Source organism: Cyrtonyx montezumae, unplaced genomic scaffold (genome assembly GCF_038088225.1).
Source record: "Cyrtonyx montezumae isolate F1298 unplaced genomic scaffold, pur_monq_1.0 scaffold_7, whole genome shotgun sequence".
NCBI classification, from domain to species: domain Eukaryota; kingdom Metazoa; phylum Chordata; class Aves; order Galliformes; family Odontophoridae; genus Cyrtonyx; species Cyrtonyx montezumae.
Genome location: NW_027072078.1, coordinates 16,700,348 through 16,728,198, shown reverse-complemented (window position 1 = coordinate 16,728,198; position 27,851 = coordinate 16,700,348). Strand labels below are relative to the sequence as shown.

The window sequence follows — 27,851 nt, the reverse complement described above, 5'->3', positions numbered from 1 at the left end:
AGAAAACCTGTACCAGAAGGCTTTCCTCCTCCCCAGCTGTCTACCAATTCTTTAAAGAAAGATCTGTCATCCTGAAGATTAGAGTAAGTTTTTATTTACAATTATGCAATTAGTCATCAACATGATTCTTCACTAACTGAGTAAAGATGGAAGAAATCAGCTGGTGTTCTGTCTGTACTGTGCCACTGAGGGTCGGCAGCCCAAGGTGGGCAACAAGACGTTGTTTATAAAATACCTTGAGGACTCTCTTAGCTTTGAGACATTTGTTTTCCTTTGAATATTTTGATTCAAATTTTGATACTTTATTTTTGTTTGAATGGATTGATGTAACATATCTTTTAAGGGTAAAGTCATATGTCAGAGTAGAACTAAAGAAATTTCAGCCAGGAGTCAAAAGAGAGCAAGCTACGGCTTCAGTATTTTACAGACTAAAAGACTGATGATGAAAGCGTGGCTGGGTGGATCAATGGATAATATTGTTGCAACGATAAAACCAGAAGTCTTTGAAATTTGTAAACTACTTCAACAAGAGGAACTGTTGCAGCAACAAACTTTACAGTATTAAAGGCCTCGAGGTAAACTCTGATTTTTAAGCAGACTGCAATTCCTCACAACAAAAATGTTTAAAAATATTCTGTATTTGAAGGACTAAAAGAAACAATCCTTGTGTCACTATTATTAATCAGTTGAAGATTGAGATACTCAAAGCTCCCTTTCAGCTGCTCTGATTAAGGACAACTTGCCTCATAGGAGAAGTAAAGCTTTAGAAATCAGTAATCTTGGGGTATTATACCTAATAGGAAAGGCTTAAAAAGGATTACCTGGAAGAAACCTTTGTGAATCTTAGGAAACTACAGTGGGCCGTAAATATCAGCGTCCTCCAAGGATTAATAAAGCTTTATCAGTTTTAGATAAGAAATAAAAAACCTCTGTCTGCTGAAGAGGTACCACTAGGCCAGTCTGGGGCCTCTGTCAGGATACTTTACAAACCACACAATTTCAACAGAAAGAAGCATTTGATGAATGTTCTCAGTTCAGTTTACAAAAGCTATTCAGAAGAAGAATGGCAAATTTGGGTCACAAAATTTAAGGCAGTAGATTGAAGTTAACTTCTCTAAGGAAAGAATTATTCCACTGAAAGTGATTTTTTCAGCAACCGATTCAGAATTCTATCTATATCTATATCGATATAGAAATATATCTATCTATATATCTTTATTTGTTCACTTATGCCACCTCCCAAGAACAACAACAATACAAAAAAAATATATATATAAATATATTTATAAAATATATAAAATATTTAAATATATTTATATTATATATATATATATTTTTTGTATTGTTGTTGTTCTTGGGAGGTGGCATAAGTGAACAAATAAAGATGACGATTTTTGCAAAAACATCTCCTTTGAACTTTGTGATTGGAATAAAGTCTATAGTCTCACATAGGAATTTTTTGGTCTATAACTCCAATCACTGAGGATTTCACTGCAGCATTTGCACCAATAGTTTGGAGTACATTAAAAATGGTTAGCTCAAAGCTCAGGTGTGCTTAGATTCTTAAGATTTTTAGTACAACATGCCTCTTTTTTATCTAAAATTTCAAATTTAACATACATTGCATCATTGCATTTTTGAATGCTGGTTGATTATAATTACTTGTAAAGAGAGTCCAACTCTGAAATCTGCTCAGGTGGAGCTCATGAGTGTTGTAACTGTCATCCCATAGGCTACAGCTTTTGCATTTATTTAATACGTTAAAACATTCAGCACTCTTGACTTAATTTCTGGCTCTACCATGGGTAGTAGTGAGTAGATAATATGTCTTTGTGTAGTGAGAGTCCTAGATGTATAATCAGGAATACAGTATTTCTGTAACATTTGACCACAATAACAGTATAGTGGTAAAACATTTTAAGGTCTCTCGATGGAGTAGGAGCAAATTATTCAATTTTTCACTTTAGGGAAGAGACTGAGGATGCATCATGGCCAGATTGCTATTATCCTGTGAGCAGAAGGAAGGGCAGGGTAGACATGCCTGTATTTCCTCCCTCTCACTTTGTAGCTAAGCACAGGGAGAGCCTGTTCATCCAATGCTGCTGTTAACCCAGGGAAACACTGGAAGAACTGCCAGAGTAGCATAAAGCCTGCTGAAACGCCTTGATGCTACCACACGTGACAAAGTTTGGCAAGGACTGCATATCTTGGACCTCAGGAGAGAGGAAGCCTGGGCCTAGATCAAAGGCAGTAAACAAGCACATTATTTTCAGCCAAATTTTCATGTTATCAGTGTTTTCTTGAGGCAGGGGGGCTGGCATTAAAGATTTCTTCAAATTCTGTAAGCCCCCCAAATTCATGATGAACTGACATAGGATTTTTGGAAAATTCAATTAAATCAGTTTATTCTGCAAACCGTGAACACTGCAACAGCCCTGTGCAGCACACTGTGGACATACCCATCGGTGGTCGCAATCAGACAGCTGTGTTCGTCCTTCATCGTCCTCATAGAAAGGTAAGCCCTCTCTCCTGGCCTGATGGTATTCCTTCCGTAACTTCTGGATTCGGTCAGCATTCCCACCACCTGCACAGCCACTGAGAAAGATAAAAGATGCTAAATAAAACTCACATACGTACACATATTAAAACAGTTTTCAGATACCCACATGAGCACAAATGCAATGCCCATACCTGAGAAAAATGGACTGGGAACCTTTGACTCTCCTAATTTCCATAGTGCCCACTGGCTCACATCAGCCCTATTTTTGCTTTCCCATATTAAAAAACTCCTAATTGTGAATTTGATCCCCCTTTTCAAAAAAAGCTGTCCCTGTCCAAAGACCTTAACAATTCCAGCACAAGACAAGAGACAACAGATGGATGCAGACAGATGGGGGAGCACAAGGAAACTTTTAACATTCCTATGAGCAGCTATAAATGGCTATCATATTTTAATAATAATGATGATGATAAGCTGCCAGGAAAACGTTCCCTTTTGCTCCCATGCTAAATGTGGAATTTCCCTAAAATTACATTTGTTCAAGGTAAAGAATAGACAATATTCACGGAGACGCACAGCAAAAAGTTTTATTGCATAAAAAACAACCTCACTCCAAGCTATATGAAGAACTAAAACATCAGCCATGAATATAGAGGAGAGACAAAAGAGATGGGAAAGAACACTACTGAATTTTGACACCATTTTTTTAAAGATAGTAATTAATCAGCAATTTGACAAATACTTCTACACTGGATACACTGCAATCTGCCTTAGTAAAGGCTAGTGGAGCTGCTTATTGGAAGGATTAAAAATCAATCCTGAAAATCCCTAGGAATTCTAGTAAAATAAAGTACAAGCACATGAAAATGACTAAGTTAAAAGCCTCTCAGACCTATTTCCAGCCCTACTCTAGCTGGCACCTAGATGAATACTGACTGCGTGGCTCAGTAGCATTTACTAACATTCACAGGGAATTGTAGGATTTCTTCATAGCAACTTCTAAATTCACACCACTGCTGTTGCAGCACGTATTCATACACTCCTTAATGTCAACTTTGCCACACCAGTAAGGGGCTATAGAGATACAGATTTATTCACATGAGCTCTGTGGTACATCTTGTCACACTGTACCCCAGTAAGAGCTGGCCAGAATCTAGCTAAGCCTTTTGTATGGATTGCATAGCAAACTGTATTTGGAAAATACATAGAGTGGAATAGACATAAATGCATCGGTTAAATAGTACATATTTTCTAATAGCAAATATCAATCTAGAATGCTAGATAAATTAGTTTTGAAATTAATTACAAATGAAGGGGAATTCCACATAGGACACAAGTTCAATAGAAGACGCAGGGCTGAAAGTGTTTTCTGGCAGCATCAGAGTGTTTCCACAAAAAATCAAATGATTAAATTACATGTCTTCCCCAGATCCCAAGGTACCCTGACCCTCTATTCTACAAAGCCCCTGAGGTTTCAAGCTTCTCTGGCTGACTTACTGAGCTCTTCCTGAACATTGGGCATTTTTCTCATCATCTGCCAGGACAGTGCAGAAAGCTTGCACAGACATCATGGAGTACTGAAAAAAAACAGCTCATTCCCTTTTCCCCACAACTCTTTCCACAGATAAACGACTTTGTTCCTTGCATGAATTGCTGTCAAATAGCAGAGAACCATCTTCAGTTTGCAAAATACTCCAGCTAAGGACTAGCTAATGGAGGATATCACTTAGAACAGTGAAGCTTGGCCCACTGTTCATGAGCAATACAATACCTGTGAAATCCCCAGGCTTCACTTGTGACTACAGATAAAGACTTTAATTAGAGCTGCTAGCATGCAGATAAGGCCTAAAGTGCATTGCTGTTCCTGTTGCTTAAGCAGTGCCACTACAGCAAAGCTGCCTTAGCTGGGAGAAGGAAATGCTGAGATCCTTAACAGGGCCAGTTTGACAAGCTGAGCTGGATCCCTGCAGCTCTCTGCAAATGGAATTAGAATCTGTGATCAGTGGCCTGAAGGTCACATCCCCATTCTATCTCCAGGTATTTTGGCTTAAAAGGTAAACTGAAAATACTGTAAGAAGTTTTTTGTTTGTTTGTTTGTTTTTTAATTTTGCTTTGTTTTCTAAAGAAAGTTGAGCTCGACTTGTGACAGACAGTAACAGCAGCTTTGTGCTCCATTTACTGCAGATCTCCCATAGGGGAACTTCCCTCTGCTTAGGCCCATTCAGCCAGCAAGTAGGTGTGGGTCAAATGCAGAGATCAAGTTGATTTTGAATATATATTAAAAGACAGATCCTGACTGCTTTGTCATTGGTTAACTTCTGCCATACCACATACCACATAAGAATGCCATATATATTACGTATAAAAACCTCAGTGTCAGTTTGAGTAGAAACATTTGAACGAAAAATAGCCCCACGTGCAAAGCATAATGTCTGTGGAAACAAGCAGCATTGTGAAGCCTTATTTCCTCTGCTCCTCCTCCCCTGTGAGCTATCCTATGCCCACTGCTGGGACAGTTCACAGTGCAGAGTCTCTCCCAAGCATGCTCATTCATCTGGGCCCCTCCAGCAGGCTGCTCATTTTCCTCAAGATTACAAACATTCTATCTTTTGAACATCTAATCATCTGTCAAATCTGGTCAGAACTGGCCAAAAAGTCCAGAATTTGATAGGAATGTGGGAGTAGCAGATCAGGAGGGGAGCAATCAGCTTCATTTTTTCAAGAAACAGTTAAAACACCATACCTAATTTTTTTTCCATCAACGTTTATAGGCACAAATGCAAAAGACATTGGCTGTTGAAAGAGCTACATATCTAGCTTACCATGAAAGTTTTACCCGCTCCTGAGAAATGTGAGATGAATATGATGCCCTGTGCAAGGCTCATGAAAGAGTTCTGAATTTCAAGTTGGCTCCTGACAATTATGTGAATATATGAACCACATTCGAACTCAACCAGATGAATTCAATCAGCACTGTGCAAATATCGCATACATAATCTATTAGTTTACCCCAAAGAAAGTGAAGCATTGAATTCAAACAGAATGAAGTCATCAGTAATAAAAAAAAGAAACTGATAAGGCGATATTAAAAAAAAAAAGAACCCAACAACACAATTTTCCAAGATTTGCAGAGAAGATCATACATTGACTGTAAACTATTCTCTCATCTGCCTATAAATACATAATTAAAAAATATTGGTTTGATCAGATAGCATTTCTCAGACAGGGAAACAGCAAATGAATGCCATTTAGGATGCATGACTACGTATAGTGACAAAGAACCTGAACTTACAGAAGAAAACCAAAAACAACACTCCAACCAAAGTCAGTTTATATTAAGGAGACTTACTGAAGCTTTTGCTGAGTCCCAATAAGTACCGCAGACAGATTTCTTTTAAGGTAACTTTACATTTAATTTAGTGCTCCCTCCTTTAGGAGATAAAAATATCACAACCCTCATCCTATCTACAGTAGCGCACAACTCTCTGCCCTGACATGTCTCCCAGCACTATATGATCTTCAGAGAACAGTGCAACCACACAGGTGCCACTGGCCCCAGTACGGTCCCAGCCTCAGGCCATGCCTTTTACTCACAGACTTCTCAGCCCCTCCCACTTCCCCCTCTGCACATATTGCAAGGGCCTTTCTTTGGAAATAATTACCCAAAAACAAAACAAAACAGACTATCTTGTATGAACAAACAGAAGAAGAAAAAGTATATTCCCATCTGCCCTTCTGTAGTTTTGCTTTCTTCTGCCCAGGAAGAACAATCATGACACTCCAGGCCTCTGGCTTGCTGTACTGCTGACTAGATGAACAATTGCTAAAATTCCTGTTTTTCTGCCTTACACCCGAATTTGCCCAAGTCATGATGTGGGTTCCACCTTGCCCACTGTGACTGCAAGGAACATCACTGTGAAATGGCACAGGTGTCCCCCCCCAAAAAAATGGAACCTGTACTTTGGCACAGACGTATTGTGAAGCTGTCTTTAACACTGCATAAAATAAGACTGTGAAATTCCATCTCGTCATCTCTAGATGAGGAAGCACCATAGCAATAACATGATATTCTCAATATGACAAGTTATTTTTTTCTAAGAACTAAAACATCAGCAGCATTTAATACATATGGCTCAGGTTGTACACAATAAAATCTCCCCTCTGTTCTCCCTCCGAGTAGCTAATCTGGATTTCAATCACTCAGGTTGAAAATGTCATTTTTTAAATTAATGACTTCTTACAGAAGCTCTCTAGATAGTACAAAATTAAAAACAAGTGTTGCATGTACAGACTACGATGAACCACTTAAAGCTCTATATAAACATACATTTAAAGAGGCAATAAACATTTTGTTTCCAGTGGTTTTCCTTAATACATTAATATTGCACAGGGCTCTTTTGCCATCCACTTACTTCAAAAGCTGATTTCACCCAGCTGACTGTCAGCCTCTAAACAAACTACTTGTGCTTCCTTTTTTTTTTTTTTAAACAGTCTTTTAGTGAATTTTCCATTAACAAACAAACAATTTAATTCACAGACTCAAGAGAATGAACAATCTCCCATTCACAATTTGCTGTAAAACAAACCTAGTTTTAAATCCTGAAGGGAATGTACTGGTCCACCCAGATATGCTATCCAAGGGAGTCCAACACAGCACATAAGAGTATTTCATTCAGGATAAAACTTTCATTCTGGAGTTACAACAAATAAACATTCCAGTATATTACTCCATCGGTTCCAGCCCTTGTCTTCCTACTCTTAAGTGTTACTCTGCTTATGAAGATATTTCTGCGACATCAACAGTAGGAAAGAATGAAAAGAACAGTGGAAAGTGACAAAATGAAAATCAATGATAAGAAAGTAATTCTACAGTATTTCAGCTTTCATCTTTGTCAACCACTGAGAAAGAATTTCAGAAGAAACGAACATTTGCACACACGCACTTGAGTAAATAAAGGATACTGCAATAAAAGCCCTGTCAGAAATGCCTTGTTGGCACCACTGACATTGCCTTGTGAGTCTGGGAATCATCTGATGTCGATCAGGGCCAGCCCGGGTTTCAGCTGCACACATCCAGTTAGGGTTCCAGTTCAAGAGCCATGTCTTTCTAGTTACTGGATCAATGCAGATGATTTTATTAATCTCCACAACACTTGCTTTCTTGGTCTGGGCAAGAATACACACTGTGAATACCAATTATGAACTTTTTCAGCGTCCAAGGACCCCCAGCAGGACACTTGACTAGGAAACCTGTGAAAGGTTGCTGGAAGGAAGACAGTGAGCCCAGTCCCACATAGACCCTTAGAAAGTCTGTATGGATAGGCTGCCTCGAGAAGCAATAGATGGATGTGATGCTCTCTATCCATAACTATATAAATACAAAGCCAAGAATCACAGATAAACTACAACTGAAGAAGCTATTTACATCTGCTTGAATTTATTTGAACTTGTATACTTAAGTCTCCAAGTCTGTTTTACAGATACTCTGAACCTGCTTTACAATACTTAACAAAGTCATAACTGTCCTCCAGCCTAACATATGCTGTCACCTTCCAATTCTTTAGGCTAACATAAAAGCAGTACAACCACTAATGTCCAAAAGGTCAAAGACTCCTAGGGCAGCACATGACTACCATTTGTCTGGATGTAAAGTGAGTCCTATTGACCTTGCAACATCACTGCTGACCCCTTGACATCAGGAGCTTACTGGAGAGAAAGATGATGATATTCTTGGGTTCTTACCGATTCATTACAAAGAAAGGAGGGTGAGCCTTGCATTATATGAATTAGCAAAGCCATTAACCTTTTCTTTTCCCAAATTGCTCATAATATGTTTACAGAAGCCTCACCAGAGCTATATGTGGACTGAGACCAACGGATTTATATCACTTACAGTTTTTCCAAACTGTTTATAAAATACTTCTCAGTGGCTTGACATAAAGCATCCTTTTACATTTCCCTCCTTTCACGTGACATGCAACATTTTTTCCTGTTTGCCAAGGCAGATGGCCTAGACATTCATCTGAGCACCATCATTTCAATCCGGGCCACTTCTCACCTCTATTACTCCACTCTATAATCTATACACAGTTGGCCAGAAATAAGGGGAAGTATAGCCTAATTTGTTGCTTTAGAGAAATAAAGTTGGCCCTCTAAAGTTTAACTCCACCATAACAGCAGATATACTGTGTGATGCTCCAAGAAGGGAAAATGCTTTCTCGATAGCAGCCAGTTTGTCATCTTTACTTTAAAAGTGTCTTTTTTTTTTTTTTCCCCAGTGCATTGTGCATCATCAAAAAAGCAATCATCAGCTTTTAACTAATAATAATAAAAAAGCTGCCTTCCAGTTCAGGCTGGTTAATGGCAGTGCCTGTTTCTGGCAAGTGACCAGTTTATTGCCATCTCGCTGTTCCGAGATGTGCACGTGTCTCCGAAGGGCTGGGAGAGCAGGGAGATTAGGGACTCGGCTGCTGACAACAACCAAACTCTCTATAAACAATACACAATGAAAATAATGAAAAACAGATTTTACTGGTATTTTCAGTAGCCTTTAGACAATGCAACAGTTTCTGGTTTCTTCACTAAAGATGATATCAATTATGCCTTTTATCTATCACACAGATGTCACGTGTGAGGCATAATTGAGGGCCTTCTCTCCAAGGTAATTTCTTGTGGATTTACACGGCAAAGTACTTAACTTGCCTTTTTTGGCACTTTGTGTTACAACACTACTTGGGAGGGGGTATTTCACTTTCCTGATGTAAAGCAGCTGGCATACTTACAATAGATAGGTCACATCAACAGACTGAGCAGATTTGCAGCCCTCCAACTCCATTTACAGCAGCTCTAACAATTCAACAAAGCAAATGCTGAATGCTAAACTCCTGTGTGGAAATGTAGCTCTATTCCTTAATGGCTATCACACCTGCCTACGACTGGCAGACAGTTTTTTCATTTGCAGACTTGCTTTTTTTGCACTACAGTTTATTAAACCTACTGCTAAAGCTGAAATAATAAGTGCTCTACACACTTCCAATGAATTAACCATTCAAAAGTCCCTCTGGAATTCCCTTTAGCACACACAAAGCAAAAGCAGGGGGAGAGAAGGTGACAATTCACCACAGTCTTTATTTCTTTGCTCCCTTGTGAGGAAGCAGAGTGGAGGATCTGACAATTTGCTCACAGCAGACGATGCTGTCCACGTTCTAAAATGTATTTTGATGAAAACTACAAAGCCAGGAGTAGCTATCCGTTTTCTTCCAGAAATTACCTCTAGAAGCTCCACACAGCTCTTTTTGAATGTGTAAACACATGCAAATTGGTGCCATTGGCACAACAAATCCTCTATGTGGGCTGCTGTTAGAGATTCCAGCCCAGCTAGAAATAAGGCACAAACCTCAGCTACTACGTTTCTGCATCTGTAATCCTGTTACAGATAAAGTTTATGTTAAAATTAATTAAACCCATCTGCAAAGTATCAGGGAAAGTCAGAGATCTCAGTCAATATGCGCCCTTATCACAAAGTCAGCTTGTTGGTGTTTTCTTTCTTTTTTTTTTTTTCTTTTGTGGCATTTTAATAAATGATCACTTTGAGGATAACATTAATCCAGTATTAAGACTTTTACGGGAAAAAAAACCCAAACAGATACAATTTATCTTTTTAACTGTCAGCTGCATTTCTAAAGCGTTAAAGTCTGTAGCTTCCAGCGGCCTTTTGTCTTTCTGCCATGGCAGGAATATCTTGGACAGCTGTAAGAGCTTTGTAAGCTATCTTTCTCAAAATCCATTAGCTAATTCAAGGAGTCTAATTAGAGCTGCCATTTTGATGGAGCATTCTGAATGTTCTCTATAAACTAGTAACACCATCAATGTTTATTAAAAATTACAAGAATCAAAGCTCTCTCAGTTCCACACAAATATTAATGGACAGATACACAATACTTACTGAAATATAGACAGTGTTACGTCCACAGGAATACTCACAGGTATACTTAGAGTAACAACCCTGAGCGATGTGTTTATTCATAAAGGCTGAAGAATGGAAGCAAAACCCAGGGACAACTTTATGCAAACTGTTGAAAGTGGACTGGCCTCCATTTACACTGTCCCTAAGCACATTAAAGGAAGCAAAGAGCGCTAAAGATGATTTCTTTCTTGTGTTTTTCCTGAGCAGTGTGCTGACAATTTGGAGTGTATTTTGAGCTTACCTCAAGAATGCTCTCCAGCTGGAACTGCTTTATAGCTCCTCTTAAACTAGCCACTCCAATCACCATACTTTGTAGACATCCACACGTACTGCAGTACCGCACTGTTTAAGGGCATCCAAAGACTCAAAGCGAATTTGCGTTGCAGAGCTAAAACTCAAATTCTGCTGTAGACAGCAACTAAATCAGTGAAAGGAGCCAGACATCTGGAGCAACATTCTCCTACATTCTGCTGTGTAAAGGCCCAAATAGAATGAAAAAGCAACTCTCAGGCAGTGATACAACACATGAAATACCGACCACTCTAAGAATCTATCAGAGAACTAATTAGGTTAGGCTGTACAAGCATATGCCTTTGGCTGCAGAAATAAAAAAAAAGTTTTCTGGCTACTTCACAGCTTCATTTTTATCTTGATACTTCATAAATGAACTGCAGAAAACCTCATATGTTACCATTTCAATCTGACGTATGCTTTCATATGCATCTAACAGTGCCTGGATTCTATTTATATGTACAACTGGATATACGTGCATAGAAAAATCATCGGATTTGTTACAGAAAGACAGCAGATGTTCTTATTAAGCCACTGGCACATGCAAGGTGAAGCATGGAAGCCTTATAAGGAAAACATTTAACGTTCTAACTACAAGATAAAGAAAAACAAAGCTAACAAATTAAATTATTTCTCCCGTGCTTTACTAGCCGTGAGCACAAGGCTCAGCAATATAACAGCACTGCCGAGCAAGCCTGAATGACTCCTACAACACACAGCCTCGCACAGAGGGGAGCATAATCCATACACACTTTTTGGATCATCCCAGCTCCAATGTAAAGACCCAAAGTCCCCTTGTTCCAAGTACATACTGACAAGACACACAAAGCATTGAAGAGACGTGCAAAATGAATGTTCTTAATTCTATTTTCTACACTGCAGTAGTGCAAGTGGGCTTAAAATTTTATGACAATCTTATCACGGGGACAACCCTGAAGGGAAATTCAGTTTAGCTCTCTTGATAGGATAAGCATTTCCAACTGATAACTGAGATCTGAGCAGTTTCACAGGAACACACACAAAAGTCAAAACAACAGTTACCACCAGCTTCTCTCAGGAATTATAAATGGCAAATCTAGCTTGTGGTTATTGCTCAACAGAAACTCTGCCAGATGCCGAAGCAGTTGATGGATTTTGTGAAGTTCTGCTGCCTTCAAGGCACCCTGCCCACTCCAGCAGCACCTCCCTGCCCTCCCTCCTGGGCAGCCCATCGTGCAGCTGGGCTCTGCACAACACTCTTGCTTTGCTCTCATTTGTGCTGACTGGGGAGCACACATTCCCTTCAGCCAGCTCTCATCAAAAGCTCTGCATCAACAGAATTAAACATCTTACAAGCTCAACTGTATTTCAGAGAAATATTTCTGCCCTCAAGGGCCTAAATTAGCAGTGTAACTTTATTACTTTTTATGACACAGCTCATGGAAGCTCTTGGACTTCCAGGCATGCACAGCTTCTCTCACTCCTTCCCATTATGGCTGCAGCTGTGCTGCACCTTTGAAGGGCTTCCACTTTTCTGCTTGAGGAAGTGGTGGTGGATTTTTAGGTTTTGAGGGTGGAAGGTACAGAACCATTCCTTTTCAGTAATGGTACTGAAAACCATTAAATCAAATTGGAAAAAAACCCAAAGTGATAGAATCTTCACACTAGACACAATCATTTCCTCATACATCTCACCTGGAAGAAGAGGAGCAAGCCCATACCTTGCATTTGGTTGGAATGTCCCAGACATGGTAAAGCAAAAGTTCTGGTTCTGGCCCATGTCTAGGTCTGAATGATTCCTCTCCTTTCTTCCAAATGAAAAGGAAACACTGTCCTTCATTCTTTGCGCTTCTCTATCTATATTTGCTCATGTGGTTTTAACTGATGTGTTTAGAGAGACAACTTACAAATCCTTTCACATCTGTTTTCTCTTGCTCAATTCATTCTCTGCTTTCTCCCTGATGTTCTGAATTTTCCCTTAGTACTTTGCAGCTGAGGATGCCAATTTCCTTAGCCCCTTACCACTTCCCATACAAATGCATCCCTGTCCCGTGGGCTGCTCTAGCACAGAAACATCTTCCTTGATGCATCTGGGTCAGCATTTTGCCTTCCAGCACTTCTTGAGCTCCATCTCACAGAAGCATTTCTCAAAGCAGCCTGACAGCGAACAATCAGACTGCTGGTGGCTTGAGACACTCACCATTCCCTCTTCCTTCCTGCATTGTTTCACGTGCATGTGTTCATGTATAACACATTAGGAGAGCATGAAGTTTGTAGCACCAAGGTGTCAAAAGGAAAGACTTCTGCTTCTGCCTTTTGCTACTGCTGAGAATATCTGTCTAGGTTCTAGCAGTGCAGGGATAGTGCTTTCAGTGAAGTCACCAGCCAAGTTTCCATCCTGTGTGTGGGAAGTACTCCCAATCTTACAGTTTAGTCAAATTGCCTCTGTTCAAAGGGTGGCAAAAGGCACAGTCTGGTGTAAGACTGGGCTGTGCTCCCTTCCTAAATATAAAGCCCCTGTTCCACAGTATGGAAAGACTACAGCTTCCTACTGAAAGAATTATATGCTTATTTTTACTTGTTAGATAGACAAAACAACCCCTCATCTTCTCCCTCCTGGCCCCCCAAAACAGCTGTCATCATGTTCCACTGGAATTCAGCTCCAGCACACCTCCTACATGAGTGTTTTCAACCCAAACATTTGAAGGCTGGTTATTAACTGTAGGAAATGGAGTTTTCCAATGGAAGTCAGGGCCAACACCTCTCATTGTAACTTCAGCTGTATGGGTTAGTGTGGCTGACCCCAATCCACCTTACAGAACTGCTGGCCCCTGGTCCCCAGCTTGGTCTGCTGGCCCTGAAGGCAGCACGAAGCTGCCTCCTTGCTGCAAGAGGCACAGTACGGTAAGGACAGAGCTCCTCCCACATGTGCTCCAGATTAAGCTGTAGTCAGCTTAATGAGAGACTTAATTGATGAGTGCTACTTCCTTCACGTGTCCATTAAGATAAGTACAGCACACGGACATTTCAACCCATCAAAGATGAGAAAATGCATTAATTTTGGTTTTCTTAGAGCTGTTAATAAATCTGACACTGTCTGGCAGTTTTATTCATTTCCTACCATTTGACAGATACTGTGATCACAAGCTACTGAAGATGTTTTCCTCTGAAACTATCACTCTGGAAACACAAGACAGAAGGAAACTTTATCAAGACACCAAGAAGCTGGTCGCTTTTATTTTTAACTTGGTGTGATTGGTTTGTGAGCATGCCTTTATGCGATCAAAAAATAAAATCCACCTTGTGTGATTAAAAGTAGGTATACACACACTACAAATGATTGTATTACAGCAAATCACACTGTGTATTTATTAATAGAAGTTTGTATTCCTCTCATATAATCAGCCTGATTTTACAGAGAGCTCTCTACTGTAAAAACTCCTGCAACTGTTTTCTTCCTCTTTTTCTCTCTCAAATTGACATTTGTATGGAATCAAGAAAAATCTTCCTTAATAATTTTTCATTACTAATGGATTTTTTTGGTATGTGTATTTGGGAGGAGGGAAGGCAAAGGGCAGGAAAAAGCAGCTTTAAGTGCTCTGCAAATGATCCTCCTGAATCTGGGCCTCATAAATCCTATCAAATGTTATATTTCATCAATAGACTGGAAAAGCTTTTTTCACTGCAATGATGAAGCCCGGCTTTAAAATTTATGGTTTCATTTTAGAAATGGACTATAAAAAGAGTCTGACTTAGCTGTCTATCAGCCATAGCTGACATTAGCAAGTTAGGTGTGGACTTCCTAAGTGTTATATGTATTTTTTATCTGTATAGATGTATGTATGTACATATAGAGATACACGAGAACATGTTTATCATTGTGGGCTTATGCATGTATAAATACACAGCCTTTTTTTGCCTTAGAAAAAAACATTTTCTTTCAATGCAAGAGGTATTCAGCAGATTAGATTGCAAAGTGATAAAAGCCTCTAGAGCAGGGCTGGCTCTGAGATCTGCAGCAACACCAGCAAATTGCATTTTGCTGCCCAAATGATGGAGATAAAGTAGTTTATTTTGTTCTCATCTGTGGGTTGGTAGAATGCAGTTCAGCACTGGCAGAGCAGGCTTCAGGGGGAGGCAGCAGACATTTCCATAGGCTGGGGTGAAGGAAGAAGGGATGAGGGTGGGAATGAAGCAGAATTTTTGGGATGGGGGAAGATAATTAGTACAAGAATGAGACAATTGCTGTGTGCCAGCCTGCGTTGAGGGCACAGATCCTATACCTGTTGCTGCCACCCCTGATGGGAGCCATGTGGGTATAGCAGCTGCCCCCTGCAGTCACAAAAGCTTTCCCTGAGTGTGGCAGCTTCCTCAGGTGGAAGGAGGGGATGGTTTGTGCACTTGTCCAAACACACACTGCTCCCCTCCGTTACTGCCAAAACTGTCTGTGCCCAGGGACTGCTGCTTAGTTCTTCTATACTACATAAGCCTCAACTGTAAATTTTCTCATAGAAGCATTTGTGTTGCACCAAATCCTCACATCAAAACACTTGAAAAAGTAAACCTGAAAGTAACAAACAGATAAATGAGGTTAAACCAGCTGAAGCCTGAGAACATAGGGCTCTGCTCTTAGCACTGGGCAGTCCACCTCTTCTTTCACCAAGAAGAACCTTGTTTCTTAAGTCAGGCATTTAATGACGGATGATGTGAACACAACTACGATCATGCTGCTAAAGCACTACCAGAAGCAAGCGGAAGAACAGTTCATCTAAATCTCATGTGGATGGTTACCACTGCTTGTTGCTGTCCATACTGCTGGGCCCAGCTGTTAACACCAGATTGGTGGCAACTCAGAAAAACCCAGAGGTCCTGTTCCTTCTTATAAAATGGTGAGAAATCTCACCCTGGGGAATATGGCCCAAGCTGACAAGGGAATACTAAAAGCAAAGGCCTGGAAGATGAGGGAACAGTGGCTAAAGATTTATGTATTCTGAGCCAAGACCAAGGAACCAAAGCTCTCCCGACATTACCTCTATTCTGTAACAAGAACAAGACCAGTGCAGAAAGCAACTCCTCATTAATGCTGAGGATGCAGCACTGGAACCCTAGAAGAGGCCCTAGTAGAGGACCACAGAGCCACTTTGGGCACATCAGGAGCCCCCTGCTTGCCACATTTGGCGATGGCACAACAAGGGACATTCATTTATCTGGTATCATCAACCAGGGAAGCATGTACAGAAGGCACCATCCATCCACATTGGGCGGCTCAGTGTGTGTTTTATGTGGTTCTAGCTCTAAGTTTCCACCGCATGTACACAAAGCACCATGCTTGCACTGATTTCTGGAAATAAGAGAAGCTGAAATTGTCTGTATTTATATAAAAACATATTTATAATAATGAAGGGGAACAGTATTATACCTTGATCTAAAGACAAGACTTCTCTGGAATTCTGTACTTCTTACTGGAAGGAGGCACATCAGCTGTATCACATTATGTGAACACAAAGCACTTACAAAAATGAAGATACTGAAACAAAATCTTGAAAAGGTTAATCCACTTCAACAGTCAACATCAGGACACTAAAACAGTGGTGACACAACAATGTTTTTAAACAAACACACCCTACAGCAGACCGAGAGTAATTTGAGCAGCTACTTTCTTTCACAGCTTTCCCATATATTTTTCTTTGAAGGTTTCAAAATAATCAAACAATTCAGCTTTCTCTACAACTCTTGGACTTTTTCAAACCTGAATTAACTTTTCTCTGCACAAACCTCCCACAAAGAAGCTTCTGGCACTCTTCCTATTTTTTAACCTTTTACTTACCATTACTTAATTTCTTCCCTTTTAAAGATCTTTTCATTCCACTTTTTTCCCCAAGGATTTTTTTTTTGTTCTTCTTCTGGCTTTCCTTGCCTCCTTGTTCTCCTGTCTCTTTCTTGAGTCTTATCTCCAGCATTTCTTTTCTTTTCTTTTTTTTTTTTTCCTTTCATGTTTTGCTTGAGCTCTTATGAAACTCTGACCTGTTTACAGCAAGAACCTACAGGGCTCAAGGGCTAATATTTTAGCCCTTACTCACCATCCTGTATCTGGCTGCAGTCAACAGTAACCAGAATTCATCATCATCAATGGATTTTCACTGACATGAACTGAATTTGCTCACATAATGGCCCCACATATTGCCTTTGAAATGAGGGTGTGACTATTGCTGAGGTGTATTCCCAGGAGCCAGTAATTGGCATTGCTGCAGGACGCGTTTGCTTAGCATTTTGAAGGCAGAATTGCAGAAAAGCATGCTTTGTGGTTTGTTTAGATGATATTGTGCTCTCAGCAAAGCACACCAACATTAACTCAAGCAGTCACCTTCAGATTGGAGCAGACCATCAGCAGGCTGGTTTGGAGGACAGGATGGGGGGAAGAGGCCCGTGCCTGCCTCTAAGAGGTCACCAAGCCCATGAGGACACCGACCTTCCCAGTGTCTGTGGTGAGGGCCAAGCCAATTGCTGCGGGCTGCAGGGACCTTGCTGCAGCAGGAGAGATCACCTGTATCTGCTGGATTTTTCCTGTGATGGTCATTGTCTGATAGCCCTGTGGAGGTGCATTACCACTCACTTAACCACAGAGACCATGAGATTTTTCTTTCCCTCACTCTTCAGCATTCAAGTATATTCTCCATTAATATAGCAAATTACTCTTTTTTTTTTTTTCTGTCTAATTCACTGCTCCCCATAGGATAGCAATTAGAATTGATTGATGAACACAATACATTTACAGGCAAAGGCAAGAACAGAGAAGCCTGCTCACCATCCTGTCCCTCGCCAGGAAATAGTGAGGTATACTGATCAATGACCCTTGGCTCTGCTGGCATGCACCTCAGGAGCCAGAATGCAATTTCCACTCCGTTTTTCTTCTTTGCCAAAGATATGAACCCCACAACAGGCACTTGGCTTTGTATAGCTGTGCTGGGGCCCTCACCTCTAGTTTTGTGTTTCCACACATCAGGTGATTCTGTCCAGCCCTGCTGCTCAGCATCCCCCGCTGCAGAAAGCACCTGCAGGCCTCAGGCAGATGGGGAAACACAGGGCCCTGCTTCTTGGGCCTCGCATGTGTGTCACTCCTGAACATACCTTTGGATCTGACGAAGTCATGCCTGTCAGGCAGATCAGCAAATATCTGCTACCTGAGTTGCGGCTGCAGGATAGGGATGGAAGAGCACTCTGCTGGATATATTTTACCACAGTGACAACTGCACTGTTCAATACTGTGTAGAGCAGTTGTAGAGAAAGCAGTAAAGGACAACTCACCACACTAAACAAAGTTTTCACCCTTAAACCTTGTGCAGAAGCAGTCTACTTTGTGATCACAGGAGAATATAGATGAAGCCAAGCGGCAAACTTCTTCCATGGAAATACATCAAGTTTCAGGGCAAACTGAACATTAGAAGAATATTAAGTCTACAGAGTGTTGTTTCTCAACTTCTAAGCTGTCATAATCTATAAAGGCATAGCTGGTCTTCCACCTGGCTATGCTGGCCACCACCATGAGAGCTGTATAGAAAAGAGTGCCCACAGCCCTGCCTCTGCATGCATGATGCAACACGCTCTGTGGCAGCAGCTCTGTGCTCAGAGTTCAGAGAGATACCCACTTGCACTTGCTTAAGAAATTCTGAAATTTGTGAAGATACAAGAGCCAAACTCCTGGTCCCATAGAAGTTAGAGAAAATAACAGAAAGTTGGTTAGTAGCTTTTAAATGTTAATTGTGACTATTCATACTAAAACCTCACTGCACTAAAACACAATTCATCCCCACAACAGCACACAGCATACAGTATGAAAATCTGCTTAAAAGTAGTCTAAAAACATTTTCTCCTAGGATTCCAGCACCTATATATAATTTTTTGTTTCACAGAGGCTGTGCAATCATTCCTCCTCTTACATACAACTGTGCATATCAGCGTGTTAGTGATGCTTTTGCAAAGAAGGTTTGACAACAATAGAGAGTCCCCAGCCTGCTAAATAAGAAGTGACAACTCCATTTGAAAGCTGTCTCTGGATGTGTTTTATGTGCAGAAATTATCTGTGACAGTTCAGATCAAAATAGAGTTTTCATTTCATGTGGGAGGTAAATGGACGATAGAATAGGTTACTTTAAATGCTGTAGTCTAGTTCAATTAATGTTCAGACTTTTTTTTTTTTTTTGGTATGGATTTCTGCTGTATTCTATGCTCTAAACTTTGGGGTAAAAAGACAAAAATCTCTTTTTGTCAATAGTGTGATGCAAAGAACAGGCTAAAGTGGTTAACAAAAACAGTCATGTAGATGTATGGCAAAAAAGCTCAAGTTACAGTAATCTGGCTGTAAAACTAGTAAGTATAAAACAAAAAAGAACATCATTTCATCATTCTTTCAGAGAGAACCAGACACAGGAATCACTTCTGATTTCCCAGATTTCCCACCTCAATCAACAGAAATTTTGCCACTCTGATGGAAAGAGAATTTGCACATCAGACTTCTTTCTGAAGAACAGATATGAATCCACATGCTATAATTTGCTTTTCAAATGGTGCAACATAAATTTGCAGTTTCTAACTTATGTAACAGTGACAATGACACACAATTTGTACTTTTTTTTTTAAATGTCAGATCCAAAGTATCACTTTGGCCTCTGATATAAGGCTGCAGATTTTCATGTTTTCCAGAACACCATACCTGCTGTTTTTTTCAAAGATATGCCCCATTAAGTACCAGGCATGTTACCACATCAGAAATAAGACAGGATACAATATGAAAGCATTAATGATTTCATCTGTTCTTGTATCCTTTTATGTACTGTGGCAACTGCTGCTATCCTATCATACATAGTGACTACCACGTGTTACTTCCAACAGCTATAGCAATGAAGCATACACCACTGAATTTATTTAAGTATGTATGTAATGCAAATGCAAACTGTCAAATCTCTACCCAGTAAACACAAACTCACATTTATAACCTATAAATTGATTGGCTGTTTCCTGACCCATTTCAAAGAAAACTGCTTTCTTTGTGGTTGGGATTGCCTGCTGTTAGTTGAGCACAACCGTGGCTCTGCTGTAAAGGTGGAAGGAAACTGCACTGACTTCAGTGCCCACAGCTTCCTAGAGATCTTTCAAAGCTGATGAGGAAACCAGTACTTCTTAACAGTGCTTTTCTGATGTCGGCACTCATTTTTGCTAGGAGAGAAGCTACAAACCCGCAAGTGACTTCATCCAACTAGAACCCACAAACTTTACATAACCTCTTTTGTTTATGCCACACACTAAACAATGATTATTTTGAAACTTTTCTGCCAAACAGCATTTTTTCTTGGCACAATTTTCAATTTCCACCCACTCGCAAGAGCAGGTGTCTATATGCATCATTTCTCAACCCCAGGAATAAGAAAAGCATTTAGAAAGCATGTTAAAATAATTTTCCTAAAGGCAGGGGACAGTAATTTGATGTTCCACGGGCACCACAGAAAAAGAGACCACTTCTATAAATGCACTGTACTACTAGAAACATGAACCAAGACAAAGCATTCAGAAGATATCAGACCTCAGTGTTTTCACTGACCAGAGACTGAATACTGGTAATCTTATTCCTCAGAGGCAGGTTTCAACACAAAGGGGAAATTAACATGTATCTGTGCACTGGGGTCTTCAAAAGAAAACCACAGGAACAATGAAGCTGCTCAGCCGTTTGGTGTATTTGCCATGGATAATAGTAATGAGATAGTGGGCAGAGTGCAGATAAAAGGCTAAAAGGTATGAAGGAATACTGTTAATCATTTCCAAAGCCTCACAGACATGTAAAAAATACCAGTACTTAGACTAATGTGTGTAAATTTGGAGAGGAATATCCGAGCACTTATCATATTTAGATTGATAACCTATTTGCAGCGACGCTCAAAGAAAGAGAATGACTTCTGCCTGTTCAGCTCTGGAGCCACAACATGTCACTAAGTGTGAGAGACCTTTCAAGCTCCATAGCAAAGAGGTCAAAGCATCAGCACTGGTGCAGACAGTGGTATTTACAGAGAAAAGGAGGAAAAGATCAATTCCTTTCCCCCAGTCCCCTTTACGCTCCCTCTCAGAAGCAGCTGCTGCTTCAACACTGCCATTGTCCACCGCGGTATAAAATAACTGCCTCCTGCTTCTTTCCAAGTGAGGGACAGCAGAAAATGCCAAAGGAAGAAAACAGCACCTTTTTCAGGTGAAGGGCTGCAGTCTCTTTGCTTGTGATTTGGGTACTAACAGTGCAGAACAATTCGGAGCGGGCTTAGTGCTGCCTTGCTGATGTTCCCTAGCGCTGCTCTGCCAGCCCTCACTTTGCTGCTGTGCCACGCTGCCCTGCAAAGAGGGGATGGGCTGCAGGCAGCAACCCTGGAAGCAGCGCAGGGGCAACCCGCGTGCCCTGGTCAGCACCACACTCAAAGCACGGGAGTGCTCAATTAAAGCGCTCTTTCGGCCAATTGAGCATTATGGTGATAACGACACAGAAAATGGCTGCATGCTCCCTCCCCACTGACAGAACACATTTTAAACCTGTTTCCAGCCTTCTTGCTTTTTCAATTGCTAGGCTGCCCGACACTTGCACTGGAAACATGTCCCATGGTTTAACTTATAGAGCTGGTCGCACAATAATTGGTTTCCATGCATTTTATGTAAATACCATAATGATCATTTGCAGTTGATTTCCATTTACGAGGTAATAACCGTAACCAGGACTAAGCAGACATCAAAGCTTAAGGGCAGAAGTGTTTACAACAGATAAACCCCAGAGCTGAAGGACATTTTCCAGTTAATACTGGTTTGTGAAGAAATGCCCCTAAGATACTATTAGGCTGAAAAAAACCTATTTAAGATTAAAATTTAAGTGAATGGAGAAATTAAACCATAAATATGGGTCATCAGAGACTGAACAATAAGATGATGTTTGAAATGTTCAAACACTAGCTGGCTCTTTCTTGTTTCCCTTCACTGCTGCCAAGTCTCTGTAGGGAAGGGGCTATCATCTCCCAGGGTGTGGATTCAGCTGAGGAGGTGACACCAGGGGAATGCCACAATGTCACACTGACCACAGCAGTAAAGAACTGGATAGAAACAAAAATGGGAGATTAATTGAAGGGGACATTTACTGCTCTACAACAATGTTAAGTCTATTCAACTTCTAGCACTTTCTAGAGGTATTTCACACTCAGTCCACTCACATCATCTTCGTAAGTTGTCTTCTTTGTTTTGTTTTTTCCTGCTTCAGTTTGATTTGGTAACAATAAAAAATATGAAGGCGGCTACTTTTTTTGCAGGCAGCTGTAGAGTATAAAATCTTTCATGCAATCACCCACACTGCTTTCTAACAAATGGCCCCCAGACATCCAGGACATGTTAGTGATAACAGAAGATAACCACTGCACTTACTTGAAGCAACATTATTTCCTCACGTCTCTCTGCCCTAATGAAAGACCTCACTTTCTCTAAGATGCAGGCCACAACACAGTTAAAGTCAAGTTACTTGTTCCATTCTTTATGAACACTGCTCTCCACAAAACAGTCACAATTCTCATAGACCTTCCCAGGATCAATACAGGTACCTTGATCAATGTCAACAAATGATCTGTAGCTACATGGCCTGCCAGAGAAACCGTTCATCAGCCCTTGCACGTGTGAGTTTCATGTGGTGCCAGGCCTCCTTCCAGGGATAGAAGGGCAGTCACAGAGGTCCAGAGTATGTACCAACTTAACTACATTAGAAGAACTGAGCTCATGAAATAAGCGTTTTCATGGCATACAACGACCCCTTGAATTACTTTCTCTACCAGCAGACTTATCATGAATTGAAAAAGCACATTTTAGAGGTTGTCATCGACTGCATGCTCTGCACAGCTGTCAGACAATAATCACAATTATTCTCTTTTTATTCTGCATCCTGTTGCCTATTAAGCCATTTCCATCACATCTCTTCAGTCCTCCCAATATTTTTGCTAGCACAATATTGAGTGATTTTTAGATTTTCAAACAGCATCAATTCTTGGTTTTCTGTTGACCGTAAGCTCTGGTTCATGCTTCTGCCTATTTTTGCTGCCAGCAACAGTGCTTACTAAGTAGCTGGGTAACCTTTCAGCAGCAGCTTCTTGACCTCAGTAGGGAGCAAGCTCCTGAGCTCTGTTTAAGAGCAGTTGGTTTATCCTGCTATTAGATGCTTGAACCCTCCACAAGTAGGTTTCCATCAGCTCACTCCCAGGTCAGATTTGTGGCCCTGTTAGATCTTATGCTTTATGTTATTTATATCTTATCTCGAGAGTTAAGTCATTTCACTGAAACAAAATTATTAAGATTAGCAGAAAAAAAATCTTAAAGTTCTGCCAGTGTAAATCTCCACTAAATGGGGACAGCAGGAAAATTAGTGTAGAAACTACCCATTCAGAAAATGGCAACAATTCCCTGCGACTTCACAGATGCTTACACAGTGATACAGTTTCTACTGCAAGTTGAACTATGTGTTTTCCACTGTAAGTTGAACAGTTGAGCTGTGAGCACTGTACAGACCTAGGCACTTAGCCTGGATGCAAGCAGTCAAACTTCCAATGTTCTTAAAAAAAATGTGACCAGAAGCCAATAACTAATCTCAACAAAGTGAAAAGTTAGGGAAGAGTTTGCTGTGAGCTCATGTCATCACTTGAAGTCAGACTGCATGGATGCTCACACACGAGTCTTGGTATGTACAGACAAAATCCCACACACTCATCTACTGATTGGTTTTACTAAACTGAGACTATTTCTACAGTGAAACCAAGAACCTTTTTCTTCCATTTAACTAGTAGGAACTGGGAAAAAAATGTAAGAGTTTTTGAAACTCACAGTTCTGGTCAGAGAGTGAGTTTCCTGAGGTAAGCAATGGATATTAACTTCACAGTGGGCTAACACAGCAAAGCCTGCACAAGGCAAAGTCACTGGGGCTTCCTCTGGAGCTTCCTGTATATCCTGAAGCTAGAAGCTGGTAAGGCAAAATGACAGAAGCTCTGGGAAAGCCAGCAGAGAGTTAACAAAAGAGCTGGGAGTTGGGCTGAAAAGGGGAAAACAGAAGAAAAATACTTTCTTTGAAAAAGACTTGCTGGAAGAATAAACCTCACAATTGTAAGCAATATATGGACCTTCTGCTTGTTGTTTCTCTGCAGTCAGGGAAACAGGACTACACTAACATTTGCCATTTAACCTGAATTGCAGTACAGACTAAACCTGACTGAAAACATACCCTTTTCTCCTTAATTAGAGCAATTCTGCAAGGCCAATGATGGGCTGAGGGGATTCACATTGACCAGAAGACAACCTGAAGCAACAAAAAGCCAGGCACCTGGAAAACCTCAAAGTGTATGGAGTAGAACAGGCTACTGCAGAACAGGGAAACAACCACATCACATTTATCCACTTCCCTGACACCTTACTAAAAAAGAGATTTAGCAATTTTATTTAGGATTACCAAGTCCAAGAGGATTTTGCATTTCGCTGCCTGCCCTGCTACTAGACAACTGTTAATTAGAAGGACGAAAATGCACCACACAATGCTACATCTATCCATCTATACAGCATATCCAGTGAGGTATATTTCTGTGTTCAAGAAAAGTGTCCAAGTTACATCAATTGCCTGCTGAATGAAATACCGTATTTTAAGCTTGCAAGTGACTGGCCTATAAACAAGATTTTAACAGCTACTCTTTTGAGCAACTCTGGCTGTTTAATTAATCTTCAGCCATTAACCATTCATTTAAAATGCCACTTACAAAATCTTAATTTTGCACATTATCAGCTGGTTCACAAATAGCTATCTATGAGCAGAAGTGTAATGATCTTCCTCTCTCTCTTCCTTGGAGCTTACCAACATTATAGTCAATTCTGGCTTCTTAATTAACCACACACATATTAGCATTTAAAATTAAATGGTGTTTTGTAGGAAAAAAAATACTGTCCTGAGAAAAGTTAAAACATACAAATGTTATTCTACTGCTGATAACAGAACAAGTATGAGCTTTTGGTCGAACAACATCCTGCATAAGGCAGAATTTAGCATCGCTTGCTCACACTAGGAAATACACTATGGCAGGAACACATGCAAGGCCATATGATTTCATTCCAGCTGCACGGACAATCTCATTTTGTCTTTATTTGTACATTTAAGAGGCTGACAACACCATCTGCATTTCACTATGTATCCTCTGGTATGGTCTCATCTTCCAGTAACAGACCTGCTCTTTCTCCAGGGACCTGTCTTTTGCATTTCTATTCAAACAGCAGAAAGAAAGGGACATTACCAATAAACAGGCAAAATTAACGTAAAATAATTTCATGCAATAATATATCACATAAGGAAAGACAGGGCTGGAGGGGGGGGGGATCCCTGAATGCTTAACACAGCTGCCAAAGCTCAGGCTCACCAGCATCTGCAGCAGGACAGTCACAGGGGAGTTATGGGAGTGCAGTATACAAAATTTTACACATCTGTCAATAAGTGAGGTGATCCAAATGCAAACCCTAGCAGGCAGGATGCATGTAGGCAGATTTGTGACTATTCCTAAAAGAATTTATTTCTGCTGAAGAATGCATGGCCTCAAACAAGCATGTACATATTACACAGCAGCAGCAGCTCTGCTCTGGTTAAAATCTGACCTTCTCTTTCTGCCCAAATACACTCTAAAATGTACAGGGTCACCTGAGTTCCATGAAATGTGGGGCGATCATGAAAAGAGAACAGTAGGGCTGGGCTCCCAGAGTTGGAGGAATTTGGATGAGGAGTTCCTGGGAAACAGACTCTGAATTGTGTCCGGAAAGCAGTTTATCTTGAATGCTACCAATAGATTTTTTTTTCCTATATAGCAGGGAAACAAAACCAAGACTCATTTAAAAGTGTCCCAGGTGGTCTAGTTACTGAGTATTTTCTTCAGCTAGCACAGTGAGCATGCGGAAGCCACTTGTTGTTTCTGAGGAAGGAAACCAAAACAGTAAGGTGCAGAGAACAGCACAACTCCAATGACACAACCTAAGCTCTTGTTGAACTGACAGGATGATTTTTGGGTTGCTTCCCTGAGCAGGATTGCTCTTCTGAGCACACAGCGACCACTGAAACTCTGCTGTACCTGCCAACGCAGGTTTGAAATTAACAGTTGTAAGAAATCTATCAGTCAGAAAAGAGAGTAAACTGCCTAACACAGTGTTCCTGTTTTTTTCTCTTTTTTTGTCTTTTTTTTTTTTCCTGTAACATAAGGTAGAGTAACAAAGGGTGCTTAGAGATTATACAGTCTCATTCAATTTCTACCTTGCCTTCACAGTTTCCACCTTAAAGAGTAGCCATTCCTGAGTAGAAGGCTACACACTCCTACAGCAGTGGGTTGCTGTTCTCTAGTGACAGAAAGTGCTGGAGATGGGCAGTGAGCAATGCCCATGCTACACTGTGCTGAGAAAAATTAAACAGCGTCTGGCTTTCTAGGGCCAAGAGACACACCTGGACAATCCTAACTTTTCCATTCTGAACAAAGCCTTATCCGTGAAGCTCTGGATTCTGAAGGCCTTGCTTCCAATAGACAGGAACAACATATACAACTATTTAGCTTGGATTTAAAAAAAAAAAAAGGGTACAATTTTTCCAAGAGGAAACTTTCACTCTTTAATGAGAAAGATCTGTTTTTTGATTAATTAATTAACATTGCTGTGTCTTCCACAGTGGGATAAGATCTTCCACAGTGGGACCCAACATAGCATCTCCAAAAACAGAGAAGCAGAGCAGATTGGGGCTTTGGACCCTACTCCAATGCAATAAAACAGTGATTTCTTTCTTTCCTTTTGTTTTTTAATCTGCAACAAGATACAGCTCTGAATGTATTCTTGCTAAACAAAGGAAAACTGTATTCATTTTTGTCAGAACAGCACTTTGAATTTCCCCAAGATAAGACACATAAATAAATGGAGAATTATACTTGGCAATGAATTTGGCATCAGACTTTCTATGTTTCATAGTTCTGGGCTGAGCAAATAAGTTAAGCATGTCTCTAGAACCTTTCCAGAGATGTGCTCAGAATGTTTGGATATACTTGACAGCACCACGTTCAGGGGAGGAAAGAAAGAGGAAGTTACTTCTTCAGAACGTGAGAAAGGGTTACAACACGCGACATGCCTGACATTTAAGTGATAGAAGTGTTTTACATATGCTCTTTTGGCTTTGGTCTGACACCTAGGCTCTGCCACGGTGCAACTTAGCACTGTCACGGTACAGCCTTGATAACTCAATTCAGAGATGTGACTTCCCACTCCTTTTAGGAACATATGGGTTGCAGATCACCCAGCTTCAGCACGAGCTGAGGGAGTGTACAGCGGTCACAGCACAGACCCTGTGAGCTCCCCAGCTGCATGAGGTGCCTTTGCAGGCTGTGCCACCCTCTAGGGTGGCATTTGCATTACTGAAAATTGTGGCTAATTAGAAATAAAGAGAAAAATGCTTGATTTACAAAGAAACGTGTGATTTTGCTAGCTATTTTTTTTTAACAATCTTTAACTTAACATTCACAGATTGCACTGATCATGCTAATGTTTTCACTATATTCATTAATAAGGACAATTTACATTTATATAGCATCTCTCTTAGTTAAGGATCTAAAAGCTTTCAGCAAAATATACACAAAAATTAAATCAATTTCACTGAACATAGCCATTGTTGGAATGAAAATCAGCAACTGTGGAACAGCGCAGAAGGACATTACACAACAGTTGAAAATACGACGATGCAAAACCCCTGAGAACCCAGGGCAAAAAAATCCCTGAGACGCCAGATACAATTGTAGGTAAAGAGGACGTTATTATGCAAACAGCATTGTGAACTGGGTCTGCGGTGCCCTAGGCAGCAGTGCTTGGAGGCAGCAGACATACTTCAGAATGATTAAAAGGATATTCTTCATACATGTGCAGCCTACTGCTTCTGCAACAGTGGGATCTCTGTGGGAGACGCTTAGTTTAAACTGGAAATCTGCTGAGAAGAATGAATGGGGGACACTGGATGGAGTCTGATGATGAGAAATGGGGAGGTGGGTAAGTATGTGAATTGTAGATGGC

The 27,851-nt window shown here is 40.5% G+C and overlaps 1 protein-coding gene across 1 annotated transcript in view; it reads right to left on the bottom strand.

Annotated features, from left to right (window-relative positions):
* PARD3B (par-3 family cell polarity regulator beta) overlaps positions 1-27,851 on the bottom strand; it is a 359,707-nt gene that overhangs the window by 43,177 nt on the left and 288,679 nt on the right. Inside the window, exon 21 of the mRNA XM_065750387.1 lies at positions 2,460-2,595. Within this exon, the coding sequence (XP_065606459.1) occupies positions 2,460-2,595 (136 nt within the window). The remainder of the gene's footprint in view (positions 1-2,459; positions 2,596-27,851) is intronic.